Source organism: Onthophagus taurus, chromosome 1, assembly GCF_036711975.1.
Source record: "Onthophagus taurus isolate NC chromosome 1, IU_Otau_3.0, whole genome shotgun sequence".
Lineage (NCBI taxonomy): Eukaryota > Metazoa > Arthropoda > Insecta > Coleoptera > Scarabaeidae > Onthophagus > Onthophagus taurus.
The window spans coordinates 32115098-32141873 of NC_091966.1; the positions used below are offsets into that span (position 1 = coordinate 32115098).

The 26776-nt window shown below is 35.7% G+C and overlaps 2 protein-coding genes across 3 annotated transcripts in view; one reads left to right on the forward strand and one right to left on the reverse strand.

Moving 5' to 3' along the window:
- Positions 1 to 19389: 19389 nt before the first annotated feature.
- LOC111417612 (cytochrome b-c1 complex subunit Rieske, mitochondrial-like) lies at positions 19390 to 20226 on the reverse strand. The gene has a single exon (XM_023049945.2). It carries the CDS (start codon positions 20210 to 20212, stop codon positions 19526 to 19528), a length of 687 nt encoding a protein of 228 aa, XP_022905713.1. The 5' UTR covers positions 20213 to 20226; the 3' UTR covers positions 19390 to 19525.
- Positions 20227 to 23169: 2943 nt separating this feature from the next.
- LOC111415884 (discoidin domain-containing receptor 2-like) overlaps positions 23170 to 26776 on the forward strand; it is a 177954-nt gene continuing 174347 nt past the window's right edge. The window contains exons 1-2 of one of the 2 annotated variants that reach the window (XM_071199831.1): positions 23170 to 23264; positions 25781 to 26016. The gene's annotated coding sequence lies outside the window, so the exon portion shown is untranslated. The remainder of the gene's footprint in view (positions 23265 to 25780; positions 26017 to 26776) is intronic. The other variant, XM_071199829.1, reaches the window with a different exon arrangement.

A 26776-nucleotide genomic window follows, 5' to 3' on the forward strand; every position in this document is an offset into this window, starting at 1 on the left:
ACGTGAGTTGTGTGTGCAGTTTCCCTTTCCGAAACTCTGGGTTACTGGGTATTGACCCAATTAAGAATATATATGGGTACTAGTTAATTTCGATTTGGTATCATTTAAAAGGTTACCCATTTAATTCAAATATTGCAGATATTAGAAAATATCGTATCTATACGAGGGTTGGTTTTCATTTTACAGAAACCAGCGGCCTTTGATGTTTAAACAGGCAGCTAATGAAAGACAAACTCGCAAAATTCCAAAGTTAAATTAAAATCTTAATAACTGTCATTCGCGTCGTCGGTTTGTGTGTTCCTTTGGACCTGCAAATTAATGAGAAAATGCGTTCCCGTCGTCTGGTAGCTTTGCAACAACCAAGATAAATCAGATAATTGGTTCGTTGACAGATTGCAGCATTTCAGACCGGGAAATAATTAACAGATAAAGAAAAAAATTATAATACGGGGATGAATACTATTCTTTGGTGGGAACGTCGTTAATTACCATGGCATCATGGTGCAAAGAATAGGGATTATCTTCGCGAAATTACAACATAAATGATTCATAACCTTCTTAAAGCTGAAACTTTCCGCTAGTTCTATAGGAATACCCCTTTCAATTATTCAAACTGCTTTCCTTCGTCGGCCGTCTTCCGAAGGTGATTTAATGGAGAACTGTCGAAAGCGAGATGCATGTTTTATTAGTCGAAGAAGCTAAAAAGCTAACGAAATTAGGCTAACTGTAAAGAATAGAGCTTGAAATGCGTTATTCTAAGAGAAATAGTATCGACATCGGTTATTCTGGTCCCGTGGGACTCGCCGCGTTATCGCGATATATCCCTCAAGTCCTGCAGGAAAATTGATATTTATGGCTGGATACCGATATCTCAAGGAAAATCCTGAATGGGTTTTTAACGACTAAACCATTATGTGAAAAATAAAATAATACTTTCAAATGCATAACATACAAAAAAAATAATTCTTATTGAATAAATCCACTTTATTTCTCATCGTTTCAGAATAGAAGAGACTCCAAGCTTTACCTGACCCTTGTTATTGCCACCAAAACTCGGGTCGGAACCTGGGTGTATGGAAATCTCGAAATGATCCAATTTCCTTTCAAACAAAAATATCTAGTCTAGCGAAATGGATCGAAGAAGCCCCGTGGCCCCAAAACAAGATCGTTCTATCACGAACACCAAGCTCTCTTTCATATACCTACCAATATTGGTAATGCAAAATTTCGATACCAACCAAACCAGAGTATATAAAACAAACAAATTTTACATACTTAAGGAAATAATCAAAATAAACATTGAGTAACCAAGTAAAAGACTCTTGTAATTACTTTAACTATAATCTATCGAATCTACTATTTAAAAAGAAGTTAATTAATAGAAGTAGTGAAGTTAACACTGTCAGATTCCACTGATAAAGATAAAAATGGAAAAATATTAAAAAAATTTGATATGAAATTCAATAATTTAATTAGCACAGTAAGTAGGGTGGAGAAAATGCAATAAAGTTTTGTGTCGTATCTGAAATTGGTTCGATATACTGACCTCTCGTGGTAAAACTAACGAAAAGTCCATCGAAGATATCGAATTCCAGTTTACAATAATTAGAAGCGGAAGGATCAATGTTAACAGTTACATTTATCTTCATAGAGTTGTAAATATATTTATTTCTCCATCCTTTTTGTTTCCTTCGTTTTGTACAAAAAAAATATAACGAGAATATAAATATATTCATTTTCTTTCAGTGTGTTCGCTATGGCTAATGAATAAGGTACATGCAAACAACGACTGAATAATGAAAACGTAATAAACGTTGACGACTCAAATGCAACCATTTCAATTTCATGAATATTATTGTGACGAAATGAGTTTGAATGGAAATTGGGTTATTTATTACCAAAAAAATGCTAGAACCGCTATAAATAATACAGAGATCAATCTACATGGCTTCGTGGAAATACAACAAAGATTATTATGAGATATCCGGGCAATTATTTATGCCGCTTATGCGATATGTTTTTGTAAGAGATTGAAGCGTTCTTTTTCACAAAATATGTTTTGCGGAAAATAAAATTTAAATCAAGTTAAAAATATGTATATTCAATAATAGAATATCTATTATTAGAAAAATAGTAGAATGTGCATTTTGTGCTTTGATTAACAAATCAAGATATGTGCAGACCTCAAAATCTATCAAGAAAACCATATATCTGCAAAGCTAGAGCAGCACACGAAGCACTTACGAAGAGCATGGAAACAAAAAGTGATGATAAAAATGGAGAGATCGAGAAATAAATAAATCAGAGCAGACCGTAATATAGAACCAATTGAAGTATTACCATGGAAGCAAAAGTGAGGATGATCACCGGAGAAACGTTGGGATAACACAATACGAAAAATAATAAAGAAGAAAGAGGTGATCTGGACCGAAGAGTAGAAGCTCGTACAAAACAGAACAAACTGGAAAACTTTTATAAAGAATTAGTCTTAAGTAGTGTAGTAAGTATGTTGTAAATATGGAGTATACTTTAAGTGTAAATTGTAATTTGGTTGAATTTAACCTCTACATCTCCGCGGTAGCGGAGGTATTTAGTAAATAATAATTGTTTTCATAACAAACACAGTTTATTAGTTATTTAATTTTTTACAGCGATCTTGCAACAACGCTGACGATCTTTTACAAGAACTGAATTTTCTACAATACTTTGGGCTTAAAAAAATACTGCAATCGTTACGAACATGGATGGTAAAGGTTTTCAATAACTTATGATAAAATTTCTGTAAAATAAAAGAACTTATAAAGCAGCTGTTTTAAAATAGAATTAAATGATGCAGAGAAAAGAGCACGTGCAACTTTTAAAAAAAATGAGTCTTAGTTTTTCAAAGACTGCTAGAAGAAAAGACCTGGTATGGTTACAAAGCCTTCATGATAGATAAGGTCGACTTTATTACGCGCCCTATACGTAATTAAATTGTATGGGAGATCACGAAGATGGTTCTCCTGTACTTTTCGTGTAATGATGGACAGTAGTGAGACATGATGGAAACTATTAATCAAGTTATGCAAGATTCATTGAAAGTTGTTCAAAAACCAAGAACAGCACATATTTGCATTATACAGCGTGCCAAGATGATGAACCTATTAACTGCCTGCAAAAAGTACGTAAAATCAAAGTAATATAATCAGATTTAATACGTAAATTGTAGAAAATGAAAGCTGTACATTGCGACATATTATTCTTGACAATCTAAAGAACAAATTAATCCAAATTATACAGATGTCGTGTTCTTAATAGTATAACAACCAGACTACAGAAAAGAAAAGGAAAATACCAAGTATTAGTGTAGCACATAAAATTAAATTACCAGGGGTACAATGTAACGGTGACCTCAACTTAACGGGTACTCGACAACATTTATGTTGACCGTTAGTAATAGGGATTTTTATCTACAACGAAACATAAATTTGGCTGAAATTATACAGATAAAACTTATAAGAATCTTATGGAGCTAGAAAATCAATCTAACTTGGACAAACCCCACCCATGTCTAATGCTTGAGTAGAGTGACCGCAGCTCAAGATTCTGGAAGAAGTATAAAAACATCCGGTAAAGAGCAATTGAATTCACCATCAATTGTGGTTATTAGTAATTTAATACCTCGCTGTTCATCACCAGATAATCATTACCAATTATCACTCAACGAGTGTTTCCATACAATTTCAATCCTTTGATTTTGATATAGTATCGGAAAGAATCTTCATGGAAAACTGAAAAAACTCAAATCTACTATAACAAATCACAAACTCACAACAAATGAGAAGTCGATATATCAACTACATGAAAGTGCATGTACTTTATGGGTGTATACTGCATCTATGTACGACCACTACCACGCCCACACAACATGCAAAGGAGACGGATAGATGGTCAGATATTATCGGGTTGATCACTATCGGTCACAATTACCTGCATCAAAATCCGTAACGATTTTGTTAAGACATACATTATTACGTGTATTTGCGAAAGTACTATTATTTATCACATATTTTTGACGCTATATAATTTAGTTCTGTCTCGCCTAATAACTTCTTCATTTCGTGATAAGTCTAGTAGATTTTCTTTTTGATTTCGACGGTCGTGGAACATCTAAATCCACGGGGTGATGTGAAAGGTTTGGACATGGGGAGAACTTTTGAGAGGGATGTGGGTAAAAGAAACGTTATGTTTGAGGGTTTGGTAAGGAGCGCAGTGATGTACGGCGCAGAAGTCTGGGGATGGAGAGAAAATGCTGGAGGATGTGCAAACAAGGTATTGGAGATTGGTGCTAGGGTTGGCGAGTGAGACTCCAGGGTATATAGTGAGGAAAATACGAGGAAAGGATAGAGGGAAGGTCACATTGCAGGATCTTGGGAGAGTGCTGGAGAGAAATCAAGAAGAGGAGTTTGGTATGTGGGCAGGGAGATAGGGAAGGATATTATAGGTAAGTGGGATATTCAATAACTGGGATCGGCAATAGAAGAGTGGAGAGAAGTGAAATGTGAAGAGAACTGAGGGATAGGGACAGGGACATACAGAGGCAGGAGAGAAGGTCACAGATACGGGAAGGAAGATATAATGTAAGGTATGGGGAGATAGTGATAGAAGAACTGCTAAACTATTTGTTAATGGAAGGGGATGAGGAAGGTAAGAGATTGGTGGCCAGATTCCGCTGTGGCAATGAAAAGAGGATGTGTGGAGAGGATTAGGAGACGCTGGAACATATGCGGAGACGGTATAGCGAGCTGAGGGAGAGCTTGATATACCGTGAGCTGGATCAGGGAATTGATTGGGGCGAGGAGCCGAGGCTGTGGAGATGGAGGAGGAGGGTAGAGTACATGTATTATATTAAAGGAGAAAACATTGTAAACATACGCTTTGTTTCAACAAGCGGTCCGACTCGTCGTGTACTCGTCAAATGTAATCGCCCAAATCAAATATATCAATGCCACTAATTGTTTGCTAGAACTGAGTATAGAAGAAAACCAATATTTTTCGCAGTATTTTCTCAACGTCGCAATAATAATATAGAATACCGAGATGTTCTTTCATTTATGAAAACTATTAAACCATATATGAAAACTGTTAAAACTGCATGCTTTTATATCTACTGGAACACTAAACTGATCTGTGGGTTCAAATATTGAAGTAGCAACCACTGCAATCAAAATGTCTCTCCAGTTTGACTTTTTTTCCAGTAAAATCAAACAAGGAAATTAATGCATGTTAATTGCAATACTCTACAATTATATTTTGAGTAATACCTACACATATTGTAAAATAGTATAATTTAACATGCAAAAGCGTTTGATAGAGAGAATGGTGGTGGCATAACACTTTAATACATATATTTGGTGAGAGAAACTCGACGTTTGATGCGGTTTCAGTCAGAATTCTCTATATAATTTGGTAGCGAATTCGCATAGCTATATACGTGTGTTTCTATAACTAACTTCAAATTTAGGTTAAACAGTGTGCAATGGCGTAGGCTAACTCTGAGCGGCCCTAACCTCTGGGTAAAACACGGTGGTAAAACACGTGTAGCGGTGTGTATATACACTTCTGCGTGTGACGTTGATGTTTGCGGGTTCGAGAATAATACATCTACGCGTTACCAGCTAAATTCCCGACCGTGCTATTTGTTGTAGACGTTTCCCCTTCTCCGCTAATTTACACACAATGCGCGCGATTTACCGGCACAAACTCGACGCCAATTTATAATTAATTATCCTAAACTATTGTTATTGGCGTTGGAACGTAAAGTAACGCGTCCCGAAGCCACCACAGCCGCAGGTTAGTTATCAATTTGATGCAGAGCCTACAGCCGTTTTGGACCTCTTGGCCGCCTTCGGCTCCCAGAAGTGCGGTTGCACTGGTCTAACGATGAGATTTACGACATCGTTTAACAGTTGCAAGAAGCGTTTATCGCATCCCCCGAGGTGTTAGCTTGAATAATAACTGGTAAATGTCGACGGTGCCTTTAAAATAAATTCTGATTAATAATTTATTTTTGTTCACTCTTATATGGTTTCAATTTGTGTTGCCTCACGATATGTGGGCGAGCAGCCAAAGGTTATTTGGCACCAAGTTTAATAATGTCGACCGTGTTTATCCCATACGCCGACGACGGTTGTGGTTATATAACTCAATATTACGAACATAATGTAGGAGGATATAAAGAGAAAATACATCTACAATTTAAGTTTTTAAGATTCTAATTTATACACGGTGGAAATAAATCCATTCGCTTTGGAAATTGTCAACTGTGAAAGCAATATCGGATTAGTACCGAACTACACCATTCCACACAACGTTTTTACTCAAATACATAATAATTCAGTTTGTGTAGCGACACCGTCGAAATTCTAAATTGAATAAACCCCTCCAACGTATCAAATTACGTATCAGCTTTTACTCGAAACGCCAAAATAATTTTGTTTTGCCATTAAAAGCTGCTAAATTTTATTATCCAAATTAATAATGTACTCATTTATTCAAATCAAAAATCATAAAATAAGTTTGCAGTTAGTTATAAAAGAACTTAGTCAGTAAACGTTTTTAATTACCCAATTTTTACTCCATAACTTAGACCCTGGAAGACGAACTACATCCAAGTTTCGGTATTAAACGGGGGCATTTCACATTTTAATGCCGAGATAGTGTACTCGGAGCCGCGGATTGAGGAGCCCCAGGGATATAACCAGAACGAATGTCCCATCATTTTTGGGTTTTACGGATCCCCTACCATAATCTATTACGTGGGGCCGCGAATCTCCCGAGACTTTGCTCATTTCGGGCCGGATCTCAACCGCGGCAGCTCTTTACTGTTTCTTCGGGACGTTCGGGCTAATTTACAACTACCAAACCATTTCGTAGCATCGAAAGTTTCTTTAGATAATCAACAAATATCCTATAGCAGTTTAAAATTTTGATAACATTATCAAGAGTGAAAACAAAAATCTATCAACAATTTGGTTTATATGTTAATTAACTTTGCATTAGTTATAGGAGTATTATAAAAACTGGGTTAATTGTATGTAGATTATAGGTTTAAATCAACTTTATAAAAAAATGCGCGTGACAAAACTAATCTTGTCTACTACTGAACTTTAAAATGGTTTCAAACTTAACAGAATCAAATTTATTAAACGTTATAGACGGTCACACTTGAGGTGTCAAATTGTAGTCGTCGTCAAACCGAAATTAATTTCACCATAACGAACTCGATGCTTGGCTCTAATGAGGCGGTAATGGGTTTTCGTGCAGAGTCGGCGGCACACGAAACGGCCGGTAATCAATATTCTAAACACAGATATTATGCAAATGTTATGTTCGATTTATGCGATACGATATAAACATGCGACCGCGTACTGCGCGAATTGAATTTCATTTAGAGCGAAATTACGGAACGGCTTCGACCACTGGAACGCGTTCAGACGACGCTCCAGCTGCATTCAGCCCAACAAACCCCTAATTGACGATTCGCATCACCAGATCCATTGAAATTCCATCCACGGACGATGCTAATCAGGAACTCGTCAATGAACAAGCACCCGATTTCAACCTACAAACCATTCTAACACAGGTGTTACCAATCCGATTACAAACTAGAGAAGTATTAAAAAAAGGTTGTCGAAATTTTATACATTTTACTGAGCAAATAAAATATCCTGAGGGAACCATTAAATGTTTCAAATAAATTTAGTTTAATTCTAATTTAAAAGACCCTGGTGACACCAAGACATTTTACATTGAATGTAGAACACTTTAGACTTTTTATTTTAAGTCACGTACTTTAAATTAAATTAACGTAATTTTCTTAAACGGAACAAATTGTAACGTAAAAATTTAAAAGTTAAACTTTCAACTAAATATAAAATATAACAATCAATCAAAACTGCGTTTTAAAGCAAATTATTTATTAATTATAAAAGCTAAATTCAAATAAGCTTAATATAACAACACAAAAAGAATGCAAAAAAGGACCCAAAGAATTCTAACGCCTTTCGACCAATTAGTCTCTCATCTTTTCTTTTAAAGACACTTGAAAGACTTTGTGATCATTACATCAGAGAAAATGTAATTACAGCGTTTCCTTTGCATTTGCATCAGCATGTTTACATCAAAGGTAAATCTGTGAATGCGGCCCTACACATGGTGGTGGGGTGCAATGATATTGGGAGCTTTCCTTGAGATAGTTTGACAAAATCACTTTTAAAAGTATTAATTTGGGACTGGAATCTCGAAGAGTGCCACTGGTCATCGCAGACTGCGTAAGGACAATGCTAGTAAGCAGAGTTGTTCAGGCTAAGGTTAGAGGACGCCCACAAGGTGGAATACTCTCACCGCTTCTCTGATGCTCTCATTTGTGAGTTAAATAATAAACATTTCTTCACAGTCGGCTACGCCGATGACGTAGCTATTATGTTAAGAGATAAACCTAACAATTTTCTTTGTTATAGAATGCAGCAGACGTTTAAACTTATTGAACGATGGTGTAAAGAGCACACTCTCTCTGTAAATCCTAAAAAGACTGAGATTGTTCTCTTCACTAAACAGTGGACATTGGTGTTACTTAAAATACTTCATTTAAAATAAACGAAAAAAATATTAAAAAGTTAAAAATTACATGCATATGCGGCTGTCACCTTCTTCGCAGTCATATTCTTTATTTGGGCCGCTCTCATCATTGTTGGTAATTCCATTTTTGGGATACTCTATCAGTTCCGTGTACCACTGAAGTTCTTCTCAATTTCTCCAGTTAACTTTTTTATACTATAACACTTATCTCATAAGGAGTCAATGTTTTTTAGTTTCTTCTCTTTAACAGACCATCGTAGGTGTAGATTTTTTAAGCGAAGCTTTTTTCGAGATTTTCCTATCATTTCTATAAAACTTATTGTCACTTTATTCGTATCATTTTTGTCGATATAAATTCTCTTTGCGTCCCTTATGCCATCCAACTTCTTGATTGTTATTCATTATAATATTAAACTTTTCAGAAAGCTTATGTAATCGCAGTTCCAACATGCATTTGTTTTTGGTGCATTTTCCAACTTATATCTGATTCTTAAGTGTGTAGCAGAAGCTAGACTCGTCGGAGGCTGGAGATCGAAAATCAATATTAAATTTGGCAAATATATCCTTTTTGACTTATACCTACTGTAATGAGACTCGCTGCCCTTCAGACTTCAGATGAATTTAATAACTTTAACATTTAGGTTCATATCTTTTGGAACAACGGTCTCCTGCTCGTTTTTCGGATATGCCCTCACTACCTTTCATTTGTTTTGAAGTAGTTATAAGCGGTATTTTGAAACAAGAAACTGCATTTTGAAACAAGTACTTTTCAACATAAACTGCGTTTTGAAACAAATATTAATTTTCTGGTACAGATTCAACCGGTAAAATCTGCGATTTGCATCAAACGAACCATTTACGCACGCCCTACATGTTTCAATGCAGCCAACGTTACCTTTCGCACAAATTGGAACTCCGTATATAGCTATTAGAAAACGTTTACAATAAAATATTTTAAGCTAGGAAACTAAATTTTGTGTTAAAACGAACATCGTCCATTTTATACGGAGCTCATCAAATGGGTTCGTAAATATAAGCATTCGAATTTAACACAACTTCCTAGTTCTAAGTCTAGTGTTAGTTCTAGTTTTAATTGTTATTCAGTGCTAGATTGTTGAACATTTTTATTGAATTAAAAGTAGAACCAACACTAGACCTTGAACTAGAAACATTCGGATTTAGTCGTCTTAAGAGACGCAAGAGAAGTCTCCAACTAATAACATTAGAAAACACGAAGAGAATAAATTAAGCATCTGCTAAATCAAAGTGTGAAATAGTATTGAAATGCTTACTTATTGCATGACATCACGAACGGGTCTTCGAGCTGTGCATCTGTTCCCGGGATATAGCAGTCGTCTTAGAATCTACCGTTTTTTGGTATAAATATTAAGTGTACTGAACGCAACGGTGTGGGTAGCTATCCGAATTTGTGTGTGTTAAAATTACTCATCAAAACAGAATAAAGTGCAAATTAATAACTTTTTATACAGGTTGGTCCATTTTACATAAAAATGTTCTGTGCGAAGGGGGAAACCATATACGATAACATTTTTTGACCTTAACCTTATTTTCAAGGTTATATGAAGGTCACGACCCATTTTTTAAATGGCACCCTATATATTTTATAGTAAAATCTGAATCTGTGGATAAAAGTAAAGTAATTCTAAAAAAAAATAAAAAAGTTTTACTGTGTGGTTTTGAAACTTCTTCAGAAACAATTAACTAACGTTTATAATTTAGCAAGAACAAATAAGGTTTATGAATTTTTAAACATTTTCTTTCTTTTCTTTTCTTCATTTCTTTGGAAATGTGCTATTCTCGGATAGCAAACAAAGGACAGGCAAGTCAATAGATATAACATGCACTATTGGAGCGTTGAAAATCCGTGATGGTTGCGTGAAGTAGAACATCAACGACCTTGGTCAGTTAATGTTTGGTGTGGCATAATTGGAGATAAATTGATTGGTCCATACTTTATTGATGGTATGCTGAATGGGGAGAAGTACCGAATTTTCTTAGATGACGTCTTACCAACGTTACTTGTAGATTTGAGCGGGGAAGAAGGACAAAATATGTGGTTGCAAAATGATGAGTGTTCAGCACATTTTTCACATATTGCACGTGAAGCTTTAGATCGGGATTATGCTGGGCGATGGATTGGAAGGGGAGGTCCAATTTCCTGACCTGTCAGATTACCTGATTTAACACCTCTTAATTTTTTGTTGTGGGGCGTCCTTAAGGATAATGTTTACCGCGAAGTACCGACTACGCCAGAAAACATAAAAGAGCGGATAAGAAATGCTTGCAAACCTAGTAGCCAAGAAAACGTTTTAAAATGTGAAGAAAGTAGAAAGGAAATACATTTATTAAATGTATTGAACTGGGTGAGGAAATATTTGAACATTTATTATAAATTTTATAGTTTTTGTTGATTAATAGTATAGCTTAATCATTTTTTTATACATAAACAATATTTAAAACTATTTGAATAAAAAAATTATTTAGTTTTTTTACTTTTAGCCATAGATTCAGATTTTGCAATCAAAAAAATAGGTGCTATTTAAAAATTTAAAACCTTAATAAGGTCAAGGTCAAAAAATGTTATCGTCATATGGTTTCCCCCTTCGCATAGAACAACTTTCACTTGGTTCTTTTTATGTAAAATGAACCGTTTTCGAGATAATCGCTTGTCTCACGTTAAACGGACCATTCTGTATAACGGACACTCCCTTTCCCGTATTAATCTATTATATCGAAGTTTTAGTGTACTTTAACCTTCTCATTTCGAAATTAAAAATCGTATAAAAGAATAACAAGAAGAAACTTTAAGTTAAACCCCGAAATAAAAGTTTTTGACGTATTACAATCGATTGGCCCTGAATGATTTACGGCGTTCTAAAACTTTTATAGACTTTCCCTTCCCGGTCGGTTTTTTTGGCGCCTGCGATTGTCCGATAAAATAAAGTTTGTAGCTCTCAATCAAGAAGCAGATATTGAATGTCAGGGGCAGGGTAAACAGGAAAAATGTGTACAGGTACACATGTGTTGGAAATATCCCCCATCTTTGAATTTTATGACGAAGAATGACGCACGAAAAAATCTTATAGAGTACATCTTTTTTTAATGAAGTTGAAAAGAGAAAATGTAAGATTCTCTTTATAAGTGAATCGGTTATAGTGTTTAAAGAAGCTGGAAGTATTAAGGTCGGTTATTAAATTTTTAATTTCACGAGAGTCAAGTGAACCTTCGACCGAGTTTCCTTCGCGTTTTTAAATTATTAATTCGCATGCAGGAGGAGATTTAAATTCTTAATTAACCGGACAACCAAAGGCACATTGACCATATTAGTCCCAGCAAGTTTTCCGCGCGAATCCACTTGTGCAACTTTTCCGCTCCACTTTGGCCTAGCTTTTCCCCATACTAGAAATGCTCCAGTAGAGGGCGGCCACACTTCGCTTTCCCACTGCCTTTCAGTTTATTATTAATGCACGTCGGTGTACTTTGTGTACACCTGGCGATTTGTGGAAACCACCCACTTGATCCACGCCGGCTGAGCCGCTCGCTCGAGAGAGAGATTCTGTCGGCTGCGGGTATTTTAAATTTAATTGTAAGCACTTTCAGGGGATCATTAGTTACAATATACATAGTCGAGCTCGAGTTCTAGACTTTAGCTTACCTTCAATGGATGTATACATCCGGCTATGTTGCCGGTACTGCAGCGCGCATCCCACTTTACGTATATGTGAATTCGAGCGATTTCATTCTGTCTCGTTCCTTTGACAACAGCAGCTTTAGCGAAAAGCTGGATTACCTTATCTTTGTCTATAGGTTTTAATTCATACTTAAAACCTATATTATTATTTATCTACCAATTTAACCAAAAGTCACTTCAAATAAACCTTGAACTCTAAGCTAACATAAAATAGAGTTATTTCTAGTCTGAGAAAGGAATATTATTCCTTTTGACATTGATGCATCATTTAAATATTAAACCAACGTCCCCGGTGTATGAAATAGTGTGCGTCCTCTGTGAACATACGACTTCACCATAAAATATTTAGTCCACACCGAAAAAGCAAGAAGCAAATATAGGATGCCCCCTTCTTGTTTACGGTGCCGTCTGCGAAGACCGACGGGCACTTTGCATAAAAGGGCTCGGAGATGAAACTCACCTCAGAGTCAGGTACTTAACAATTTGCATAGAGTTCAGTACACGTCCCCTGTTTTATCTCGTCCGGTCGCAATTACCAAAAAGTCCGTCCGGATTGTTATTTCGACGATGAAAATCAACCAGCCCGAATAAAACTCTCCCTCTAAACCTTGCTTACAACGACGATAAATGAAACTCGCACTGTGGATATCATATCCATGCTATTAATATCAATTATAATTTAAATGTAACTTTAGTCCAGGAAGATATATACGAATCTAAAATTGGGGAGGAGAACGATTAAGATTGATTAAAAGTTTTTGGGGGAATGGAAACAAAGGTGTCTGCAATATTTTAGCACGTCTCTAAGTGATAACGAATGATTTATACCATTTATATATGAATTGTCGTTGTATGTTGTACTCTAAAGGAGATTCACAATCTATGATAGAATTGAATAGGGTTTATATGCAGTTGTATGTCCTCATACGCCATGGGGGGTAGCAATTATTCCTGCTTTGATGTCGCGCACGGAGCATTGTATCCGAAGAGCGTGTTTTGATTAATCCGTCCAGGAATTTAACTGTGCGAACTAAGTTTGCTGATCCTTTGACAATGGCCCATCGGGCACAGAACGATTATTAGCTGCGCTTAATCAAGTGCTGCTGACAATGCATCTACCGACACCGTTTCGGTAGTGATTCAACCCTCATTAGGTTGGTGACTTTGAAGTTATTTTATCTCAAAACGTAACGTCCGACATCTGTCCTATTCGATTTAATATTAGATCTCGATGGATTTACTCGTATATAGTAGAACGTCCGATACTGTAATTGAAAACGAGGATTGGTTCGGTTCTAATTTTTGCTACTATCAGTTTTGAATCCTCTTTGCATTTCTCAATACTCTCTCGGCAACTATTAATTTGGAATCGTGAAAGTTTAGAATTTCCATTTTAGTGCTTAGAATGAATATTCTTGTTTGTAATTAATTAATAGAGGAAGTTGGTTGAGTCCATCATCACTTGATTACCGGTAGGGTTACGAGAAAGGGACGTTCCCCTTTATTCAAAACGTCCTCCCCAGTCAAGTTTGAGCGAATTATCATATGTTATTTAATTAAAGCGCCTGAGATAATTAGTTGGACCACCTCCGTCGGCGTCCCCAGGGTTCAAACACAAGCCGAAAGCTCATGCCATGGTTTAATCGGTCGATTTCGTGAGTCGCTGCCTGCAATGGACAAGATTTGTGAGGCCCAGAGTGGCCCCGTGCGCATTTACATGCGCCCTTTATCCGTTTAATGCACGTATAACGCGAGGTTATTGCGCGGATATAAGTCGCCATAACTCCGAAAAGCATATTTTTCCATTTTCCATTGCCACGCCGCCGACTCCAATAAAGATTTTCAGAAAATTTACCGCGACCCAAACGTGGATATGAGGGTAAAAACGGTCCTACGCCTCGTTGCCGAATTTACCATACGTTCAGTGGTAAGTTTTCCCGAACCCGTCCGTCTGATAAACCACTGGAAGCCCGAAACTTGCCTAGTTAATTATCCGGCGCACGCAAACGTGAGTGTTAAAAAGTCTCGACCTCAATGCGAAGTTACCCACCGACCACCATCCTATTTGTTTAAACGTGTCAGTGTAAACATTGCGAGAACGCCCACCGCCTATTAGTTTGAAACTTTGAAGTGTGTTCGTTTGGTTAAAGGACCATGGGGAAATAGCTTGAGAAAATCAGGTACTGATCTCCACTTAACCTTTTCCGAGAAATTCTATTGTACGTCCTGTTGAAATTTTGTAAATAATATTGCTGTAAGTGTCAAGTTGTAACACTTACTTGTAAAGTATACATAAAGGATATTTAAAAATATCAATTCAACTAGTTTCATTCGCACTAACGGTTTAACTTCGTCTAAAAGGGAAAACCTGATAACTCCACTCCCCCAAATTTTACAACTAATGACTACTTGAAACTCTTTTGATGGTTCTACATGTTTTAAAGTGTTAATGCCTAATTTGAATGAGCTTATTTATAATAATTCTTTTTTGGAACAACAATAATTAAGCTTTAAACAAAAACTAGGGTGTATTAACGTGTTCTTCAGACTCTTCAATTCTTTTTTCGTTCAGGCTTTTTTTATTTCAACTGTATGGATATTCATGTTGAATTGATATAAAATGAAATTTGAGACATAGTATCTAAATAACGAATTGCGATATCATCATGTAATAAATTGATGTTGAAACAATACTTATATATATGTCTTGGAATAGAATTGATTATAAATGAATCAAACTTCGCCACAAGACACATGGTCTTGGCACAGTTATTGATTGCTAAGCGACATGGTAAGCTGCAGGGGGAACGGCAACTATATCTACCATCTACAATAGTTGAGATGAAGGAAAAGAGTCTGGATATGAATAAGGTGGTTAAAGGGTTTGAATGATTTGCAAGGATTAAAAGCAAAAGTATGAAATTGAGGTGGATAGGACAGAATTAGTTAATATAGGATTTCCAAATGTACATAATGCTAAGCTGTGCATTGGAGGAAATGGATTGCAATTCTTCTTTATGCATGGACCATTGAATGCGTATCTAAATGATTTAAGCTGGTGGTTACGGAAGGAATAAACATATGTGTTATATCACAAACTGCACTCCGGCATAACTTGCCAGAATACCTGGTGCGAATTAATGTGAAGAGAAGAATGTCTGTGGAGAGGGAAAAGCAGGTGAAAAGAACGAGACAGTTGAATATTTTCCAATCAATCATACATAAATAATATTTAACCGAAAGCTTACATAATCTATTCTTTGTTCTTAATCTCTATAGGTTCAGTATTTTGCAGTTACCATGTCATTTGTAAATTTCTCCATCAACCATATAAAAGTGCAAGAAAGTAGAGTGTAAGCAAATCCAGTTGTAATCGCCCATAATGTTGATTCGTTTTAAATTTTATTTGTCTATCTTTATTTTCAAAAGGAACCCGAATGCATGATGTCACGATTAAATTAATTTCTTCGTTTCAAGTGCTTATGGATTAATAAATAGTGTAACTGGTAATTTTAATCAATATGTAAGAATCGTACGTTAAGTGAACCACAATAGTAAAAGTTACGGAGTAAATAATAATACTGATAGAACTTGAAATTAAATTTCTACCGAACCTACAACAATTGAAAGCAGTAGCGCACTCAAATTGCGTCCAGTTTGCTATAACAGTGTAATCCGCTCGTGTAATATCTGCCCAAAAAAATTCTAGTTTCTTTTTTAATAACATCCCCCTATTTAACCGCCACCTTCACCAAAATTGCATGAAAATAAATATTTAAGACTTTCATAATAGATTTATTGTATAGAGTCAACATCCACAGAGTAAATATCAATACTGTCAACTGATTTCCGAATAACCTCATTACAAACGACATAAATCAAAGTTACATTTCGAAATGATATTTGCCGATTAGTCACGTGACCAAGTAACGGTCGAGTCGGTTTCCGGATGATGTGCAAATATTTGACTTCCTCCTGTAGCATTATTAGAAAGTAACCTTGGGAAACGCGTATCTTGCTCACAATGGCTTCTGGATGCACATTTCGCGATTCAGGTAGTTTATCTTCGGTCGTAGCGACCGCAAATAATGGGGCCTTAGGGCTCAGCCCCTTCGAACGCATTTGTTCATCTGCCGAGGGCAACTTCACTCTCCCCAACTTTTACTACCCACTCACTCTCGTGAAAGCTAACGCTAGGTGTCGCACGTTCCTCGTCTGTAATGGTTTCAAATGGCTTTGAGTTCCACCCTCTGGTATTTGAAATTGAATATACTCCATACACAACTGGAATTCGAAGAGAAATTTCGAACGTATAAAAGTTTTTCTCTTGTTGAAAATATTCTTTCTGTGTGTATTCATGTGGGGTTAATCTCGACAATCTGTTTAACACTGCTGGGTACCTATCTATTTGATACTAAAATTTGAATTTTCACGCGAGGATTTTGTATTGGATCTGCACCGTTGGCGTTGTTGCAAACTTTACGAGCCCGATGAGGCCACTCGAGATCAAATCGAGAGCTTTACGGCCATAATACACCGCAATGGGACGGTCGGTGCGTTATGAAAGAGTATTTCCCTGTAGAATGGCGCATGAAAAACCATCGTGCATCGTCCGCTCCACGGACTGTGCAATATCACACGTTGCTATTGTTTTGTGGCCCATATTTCAGTACACCAAGATAATACACAGTTGCTGTACCAGTCATTTATTATAAGTTTACTGTATTAAAATAGCAACCAAAGATTACTAAAACTTTCTTAAAATTGCAACAAGTATTTTAAGATAAAAAAATAATCGAATGGGTGATCGAATGGGTATCGGTTGTATCGGATACTTTCAGCGTCAGCACGTCAGTACTAACTGACCGTCGTAAAGTTTGTAAACGACGCAAGGGCCGTTTAGGAAATGTTTAAACGGTAGGGTTCCAGAATAAATGACGGGGCGTCAGTAGGCGAAAGAATGATGCAGCCTGCCACAGCCTCAGGACCGCGTACAAATGACGATAGGGGAAATGTTAATAATCCTCCCTTAGAACGATTTATTTTGCGTAAACGTCGAAATCGACCCGCGCCTTTGTATTTTTAATGGGTGCAGCTTTAGTTGAAATTGAAATGAAAGTAAAAGTAGAAAAAAGAATCGAACAAATAATAGCAGTTGTAAGATAACGAAAGAAGAGGTCGCTACTTTTCGAAAAGGAGGTAAATTAATTCGAGATCCTCAGGAAACTCATGATTATTTAACCGCTACGCTCTGGTTGCTCGCTCGATAATTTATACCACCTACAAAGAATTACTTCCGTTGCAAACGAACGGATTTCGATTAGGTTCCTATTGGTTGCTTCCAGAACCGATTCTCATTTATCACTTAAAAAAAGGTATTGAGAACTTGGTACTATTAAAAACTAAAAAGTCTATTTAAACTTATACATTAGTAAATATGAAGTATTTAATTATTTATTTTCCACGTTTCTATTATATATTTTTTAAAGAAAAGTAAGTATAAATATTAATATTACAAATAGCTTCAAATGTTTTATTATTTATAACCATAAATTTATGAGCTAATCGATATCATCCAATAAATAAAATAAAGATAAAATATCCAACAAAAAGCAAGTCATCTCAAAACGTCCGACTTATAACCTAGCAAGGTATCGATTGATTAAATTGCGTGAGCAGCACCATAAACCGTTTTCCCGTTCACGCACAGTTTACCATCCAAATGTCGGAACACGGCACCCATTGAGGGGAGCACAATAAAACCAATGGAATCTCTCTGAAATGGAAATGGTGACGTGTCGCTTTTTTCTACCGAAAGCAAAAAAAATGCCACTCATTCCTTAAAATAACAACCCAATTCGTTAGTAAATATTTATATTAAATTCAAAAGCTAAACAATAAATATTAACTAACAAGTTATCCAACAATTAACGTTCCTTCATCAATAAATTCGTCTACAGGTAATTCTAAATTTAAGGGAGTGGGTACTTTTTCACTTTACTGGCTGTATCACAATGAAATCCATGACACGGACAATATTACAACCTTATTACAACATTTTATACCAATTACAACTAATCTTCGGGTTTTTGCACACTATCTTAATAACTTTGTAGATCCCCTAAAATTGAAATATCCACCGCTCTAGCCAGTGCAATTTCCGATGCCATGCCGATGTAAATCTTCTAGCAGCAGCTTTTGTCAAACTTTTTACACTATTTCTTCTAATAACATTGTAATTTGGGAGGTTTGAAATTTGTGTGCGCCATTCTCGTCAATATTTGGAACATTACAAATTGAACTATTGTAATCGTATCAAAACGACGTTGATAAGAATAAACTTTTTAAAATTACAAGACCAAAAATGCCACTCATCTCTTAAAATAACAAAAACAACCCAATTCGTTAGTAAATATTTATATTCAATTCTAAATGTAAACGATAAACATTAATTACAAAGTTATCCAAAAATTAACGTTCCTTCATCGACAAATTCGTGTACAGGTACTTCTAAATTTAAGGGAGCGGGTCTTTTTCTATCTCGACCGGCTGAATCAAAATAGGATCCATGACACGCACAATAATATCCTCCAAAATCGCCTAAACCCGCCATTGGAACACATCCTAAATGAGAACAAATTCCAATTACAACTAACCATTCGGGTTTTTGCCTATTTTCATCGGTTTGTGGAACCCTCAAAATTGAAATATCCGCCGCTCTGGTCATATCGATTTCGTCCTGAGTTCGATGACGTACAAACAACGGTTTTCACGCCATTTATAAGTAGCATTTTTACCTTGCGTTATTTCATCTTTAATCATAATCATAATCATCATAATAAAGTGTCGAATTACACTTTTTGCGCCATATAAAGATCCTAACGCTGCAATTAATGTTACTGCTGCCCATGTAAATCTTCTTGCATCAGCTGAAACCAAATTTTTTACACTATTTCTTCTAATATCATCTCAATTTGGGGGTTTAAAATCAGCGTGTGCAATTTTCGTCAATACTAGTAATGTTACAAATTGAACTATTTTAATAGGCTTAAAAAGATGTTGATTGCAAAAGTGATCATTGTTTTGAGACTACAACGCAAAAAAATACTATTCATCTCTAAAAATAACAACCCAATTGGTTAGTAAATATTTATATTCAATTCTAAAGCTAAACAACAAATATGAACTACAAAGTTATCCAACAATTAACGTTTCTTCATCGACAAATTCATGTACAGGTACTTCTAAATTTAAGGGAGCGGGTCCTTTTCTAACTCGACCGGCTGTATCAAAATGGGACCCATGACACGGACAATAATATCCTCCAAAATCACCTAAACCCGCCATTGGGACACATCCTAAATGAGTACAAATTCCAATTACAACTAACCATTGTGGTTTTTGCACCCTATCTTCATCGGTTTGTGGATCCCTCAAAATTGAAATATCCACCGCTCTGGCCATGTCGATTTCGTCCTGAGTTCGATGACGTACAAACAATGGTTTTCCACGCCATTTATAAGTAGCGTTTTTACCTTCCGGTATTTCACCTAATTTAATCTCTATTTTAGACATCGCTAAAACTTCTTTAGAAGCGGACATAGACATAATAAAGTGTCGCATTACACTTTTTGCGCCATATAAAGCCCCTAATGTTGCTACTAACGTTACTGCGGCCGATGTAAATCTTCTTGCATCAGCTGAAGCCGAACTTTTTACATCCGGACATTTTACACTATCTCTTCTAATATCATCGTAATTTGGGGGTTTGAAATCTGTGTGTGCCATTCTCGTCAATATTGGTAACGTTACAAATTGAACTATTTTAATTGAATTAAAAAGACGTTGATTACAAAAGCCATAAACTTTTTGAGATAACATTTTAAATAAATTAATGTTAAATCTGACATTTATGTCATATGTAAATGACATCTATCTAGGGTATTTAGAGGTCGTATGAATCACTTGGGATGATGATTTCGTAATTGGTATGTTTCTAATCAACTGTAATCAGTGATTATCACGTTACTGAGGTTGCGTTGCCTCCGGATAGTTTATATTTCCTTTGGAAGGATAAAATTAACCCATTCCAATTACAAACTGTAAATGGTATTAGTTACAGTAGAGCCGGTGAACCGCTGAAATCCTCTTAATAACAAAGCTTTGATGAAATCCTCAAAGACATCTTACGTGACGGAACGAGTTTGGTTACGGAACAACGTAATAAAAACTATATCAATATGAATCTAGGGTAATATTAAGTTTTCAGACTTTTCTAATTTAATTGGAAGAAAAAAGCTATTATCCAAGTCTGAAATATAATTAAGTACAACGCGAATCGATTGACCCACTAGTCGGGTGAAAAGAAATTCAATTTATCATTGTGTTAAGTACGAAAATCCTTGCGGAAAATCCACCACTAATAGGTTTGACGGTGAACTATGTAATTAATCGAATTGACGGATACAACTTTGGGCCAATCAAACTTTTTAATACGTTCCGTCGATTTCAATTTCGGCTGTTAGAAAAATCCTTCCCAACATTTCGCACCCCTTCCTTTCGTGAAAACGTGACTTTGTTTACCGCTCGATTTCTTCTCCTCCTCTCATTCTCTGTATGTCAGGCAGTGCGGAGTTTACGAAGCGCAGTTAACCGGATTAAGAGAAGTATCGTGCGCACATATTTCAGCACTGCTAAAACTTCAAATCCCCAAACGCGGGACACACAAAATCCTCGAGCAATTCCGAATCTGGTCAGGCAAGATTATCGTGACAGCAAGTTACCGTGGACAGCAGGGTAGCCGTAAAAAGCAATTACAGACCCTAGCTAACCATTGGGACCATTGGGACCATTGGCACTGTCAAAACGCAAATCCACCTGACCGACAACTTTATCCCTATCTACCGCCCGATCCACCCTAACTTTCTACAGTTTACTTTCCATTACATTATATTGAAACAAAGAGATTTAATATTTTAAAAATTTAAGTAAGTATGGATTGAAATGTATTAGATGTAGGGTTTGGGGTTGTACTGAGGCACATGGGAATTACCTTCCCCTTGACGTAGGGGGACAACCCGAACGCTAAACAAGACAAATGTCTCCCAACTGCTAACGGTTTATGAACACTAAAGAACCTGACCAAACTTCTAATGCTAGGGGATCAACATTTCTATACTGTTACCGTTGAGAAGTATTAGGTAAGTTTTGGGGGTGGTTATCGATATTGATTACGGTATAAAGGGAAGAAACAACAAATCTAATCCATTACTGCATATTAAATTACAACTTTTTTAGTTTTTTACTTCGCGATGATGACACAGATCGATCACAACCGAACACTAGTAAAATATTCACGACAACGAAACGTTTCAATCCATCATTTTAACCGAGTATTATTGCAACTTTTTGCTCTGTCATCTTGATTTAATATTTCTGTCCCACTTTAATGTCAAAGTTAAAAAAAAAATGTTGTGGTGGAGTTGTCGCATACTATAGGATTTTTCTATTTCGTTACTTTTTTCTTAGGTCGTCTAGCAAATAATTTCAGGTTGGAAGAACGTGAAGGCGCCCTCCTCTACCATATATCGCCCGCATACCTTTGTATAAATAGCCGGTCGTCGGGACAGAGTGAAAATGCCATCTTTTATAAAAGGCACGCGGGATCGTGTGCACCTCTCGTGTATGCATAGCGGACATTTCATTTCACATCGTCTCTGGCACCCTTCTGAACGTTTTTTGTCCGTCTACTAGGACCGTGAGTTGAAACGTAAACGAGCTCCTAAACGTCGAAGGGACATTCCCACGCCGCCCGCGTCCTTTGAAAGCACAGGACAACAATACAGTTGCCTATTAGGCAGAACACACGCGCGAGGAATTGTTCGCATTGTTGCTGAAACGGGTACGGTCCGTTTTCTCCCCTGTAAATACTGGCCGAGATAAGAGATGAAAGAGAAAAGTTACAGAATTGTACCGAATTTCAAATTGGCCCTTCAAAATGCCACCACCGTACTCGTTTGTAAAATTAAGCAACGAGATCTTCCAGTAGCAACAAACTTTAAACTATCTATTGAAACAATATACCGCGTTAACGTGAGGTATAATCTGTGTTAAGTTTGACCGCTGATTAGTTCCAAGTTTCTAAGCTTAGTTGATTAGGTTAATTTAACACTGCTAAACAATTTAAATTCTGAGTCATACAGAGGTTTTTTTTTTGTAATCGACTTCGTCTTAATGACGAACGCAATAAATAAATAATTCAAAATTTCAACTATACCACTAATGTATTTTCGATTTGTTAGTAAGTCATTACCGAGAAAATATATTCTTGCCGTGTACGCGAATACTTTACGTAATCCTGTAATTTACTTTGGTAACTAGGAACGTGTTCTGACAACGTAGAATCTCGTGTATAACTCGTTGTGTTTCCTATGAGAGAGGGTGTGGATCACGTACGGTACGTGTATACACACGTGCGTTCCCTAAACATGGACGAACAGAGGGGAGCTTCTGTAAATTATGGGGCATCGTTAATAATGCAATCCCACAGGTTGGAAAATGACCGAAAAGTGGACAACGCGTGTCTGTGGGGGTGATGACAAGGTGCCCTTTGGCACGCATCCGAACAGGTGCCCTCACTCAGCTTAATGTAATTATCATGATGATGATTTAGTTTCGTGATTAGTTTTATGATGACTAACATAAAAATAAGAAATAATGGCGCTTAATGGACAAAAAGAAGATGTATTGTTGTTGATGTTATAATTCACTTACGATTCATCACTTAGACAATTATCTTGTTTACCACCGGTTAGTGCAGTGAGCGATGCGGACAAAATAACTCGGTGATGTTATGCAGTGTGGGTAAATAAAATTTTGAATTCGCATATGTTCTTCCATCAACGTTTATTTGGAAATCCGCAACTATTTCGAGGTAAAATCACCTTTTAGGCATAATTAATTACGAAATCCCAATGTAATAATTAATTTTCGCGTGCGTTTTTGGTGCGGCGCTTTGTGGCAACAAATAATTTCAATAATTTATATTAAAATAATAATTAATTATTCAGGATTGTGAGAAATATAAAATTACTAACCGATTATATGAAATTTGTGCAATACGTTTCTATATTGTGGGTATTATTGTATATTTTTAAATCAATTTTAAAGTAGTTTAAATATTAATTTTCACTGAAATCTCACATTTATATTAATATTTTAATTTATTTTCTATCCATCTAGGTTTTAAAGATAAATCAGCTTTATATATTCAAAAGATATTCACAAGTCATTATATTTATATATAATAATTTATCAGTTCAAAAATTATTTCGAATCAATAGATGTTTTCAAATTGAACTTTACGCCTAAATCATTTCTTTACATACATTAATAAAATATTCTACAAATTTTCTCAACTTTGATTATAATACTTTTAAATTATCTAATAAACCTAATCTCTATACAACTTTACTTTAATATTCTTTCAATTAGCAATTGATTAATTATTGTATATGTCATATTAATAAAATAATACTGCTTTAAATCAATACATTCCAATGATGACACCTAAAAGGCGTAGTCAGAATCGGATCGAGTTTAGGGCTTTTTACAGGAAATGAAGATTTTTAACAAACCGATAGTATACAGATAACCTGTTTGCAACTGGGCAACTGCTAATTGAAAGTGTCAATACCTTATGATCATTAAAAATAATATATTCTATGAAATTGCACATAAAACAAATATGAAAAATTTTAATGTCATTAAAATTAATGTATAGCAGTTTTCTTTAGATAGATATTTCTCGCTAAATCATTCAATGTAAAATGTATATCACACACTCTTCTTCATCGATGTACATCCTTGGCATCCACAGCGATTAACGTATTGTCTCCACACAATTTTATCCAACCTGCAAATGTCCGGTTATTTTTTCTGGATTTAAAAATTCATATCGATGAGATTTTATCATCACAACGGGAAAAAATCTTATACAATTTACTACTTTCGGAATACGCTATCTATTGAATTGGATACCAGTTAAAATCCCATGTTTGGATTAATTTCTATTAAGTGCGCCTCCTCTGGGTCTCAAAAGCCATGTTGGCAGAACAGTTTTGTTCACTACGATTTCAAATAATATGGGTTATAAAAAAAGTAAATTTTATTTTTCTAAACTACCAACAAAATAAAAATAAAACATTCACGACAACATAAAATACATTGTATTTTCTTCATGTTGCACAACGATCAGTTACTGTGACTTTTGTAATACCTTATTGAAGGCATGTTGTACCACATACTTTGCCATTCTAATGTGACTTGGTAAGTAATCAGAGTTTTTGGTTAATCAGTTTCAACAAAATCAAAGCCAAGTGTAAAAAAGACTGTAAAACAATATTTTTAGTAGGTTTGTTTTTTGTACAAATTGCGAATGTATTTATACCGGCAATGTTATAAGGCTGAAGAATATCACCTGAGGTTACTTTAACCACTGCATCGACGCCTGCCTTCGTTCTACATTAATCCATAATTGTTTCTGTTTTATCGTTGTTGATATCAATGACATCATCGTGACGCATAGCCCACAGGAGTAGTACTATGTTAATGATAGCCAAACATACTTGATCCTTACTGGTCCTACTTTCTCTTAGTGAAAGTAATATAAGAATTAGTTTTTTTTTGACGTAGTGTGCTAATTTTACCCTTGAAAACCAGTTGTATGTGGTGACATAACGCTCTGCCTCGAGGTTGGTTCACATAAATATTTTACTAAGCTTATAAGCTGCTTTCCGATATATGTATATTTAGAGTTATGTTGTATAAAATGACATTGCATAGCGAGATGATCCGCTGCTGCGCAGTTCGTGGTGTCACATCATCATCTGTACGCTCACTTCCTTACACACCATTCAAAATGCACCATCACTTTCCGGACACACTGTATGTACGTTGGGACTTCATAGAAAATACTGTCTGGAATCAGTTACCTCAGAACAGTACACCAAGTGACTCCCGTATTATATAGTTATAGCTCTGTTCAGTTTTTTAGCTGTACTGTGCTTATTCCACTGTATAACATTATCTTTTCCAATAAAAGACTTCATCAGTTTCGGCTTCATGATCACTTTCTAGTTCTTGTATACTGTCACTACCTTCTGTAGTTTTTCTACCGCATCTTCTTCTGATTTTGAATCGTCGGAAACCAAATTATCGACATTTTCTTCCATTTCCATGTCTATTATTAGTTTCAACACACGTGCCTGTTTTTTTTGTTTCCTAAATGCTAACTGCGATAATCTATATGTAAACAAATATAACGCATTAATCTGTTTCTATAGCCATCCAACAAAGGTTAAAATTTGTTGAAATTTCAATTGTTTTGTTAAAAATAAGACAATTCATAAGGATACTTGCGACAAAGTAAATTACTTAAAGTAAATTAAGTTAAAGCAAAGAATAAGGATAAACAAAGAGGTGAAGACCGAGGAAGAAGTGGGAGGAAAGAATAGCAGAAGTTGGGAAAAAGAGAGGGAAGTCTCTAGCAGATATAAAGGATTTAGCCAGGTACCGAAGGGAGTAGAAAAAGTGGATGGAGGAATAGGAAAAAGATTTATCCAACACTATCAGGCATAAGGATCTGGAGAAGAAGAAGGAGAAGAGTAAATTACCATATATTAAAGGTTAGTTATTCAATTTTAGCCCACCATCAAGTCTCTGAGTACTCTGTAAAATAAGTTAAATAGCAGTTTTGTGTATATATTATTCCGAAACATTGATGATTGAGAACTCTAGTTGTAGCAAAGTTTTTTATGTTAATTAACAGATTTTAGTTCAGAATTACTTATTTGAGAATGTATATTGCTATACTGTCACCTAAAGCAGTTGCTAAACGATAAAGATTTTTGTTTACTTTTGATGATGGGGATTTTTTTTGGTTTTGTTATTCGCATATGTAGTTATTCTATCCTCTACTTACTACTAGGTGTTGTAGGCTAAACACTATATCGTGCTTGCTAATAAATAAGCAATCTTCGGCTTCAAAACGACATGAATCGAGTTTTGAACAATTGTGCAAAGAATTAAGCAGCGTTAAACCTTCTTTTCAAAACAGAACGTTTAATTTGTAGTGTTTTCTTACGCTGCAGCTGAATAACTTTTTGCACCTCCAGTTTCACTTTATGTGATAACCAAAGGGAATCGAATAATGACCGAACGGGAAAAATTAAGCTCTCCTTAATGATTTGCTACCAAACATTTTCAAATTACATCCGATCTTAGAAACTTTGCATTAGTAAAAGTTTGCCACTTGGCACGAAAGATTATTACTATCAAAATGTTTGAATCTGTCGGAGTTTGTGAGGTATTTTCTAAAGAGCAGATATATTGTGTGAGAAGCAAATCTACAGTAGCATATGTCAAAACAGCCAAGTACCTTGGTTT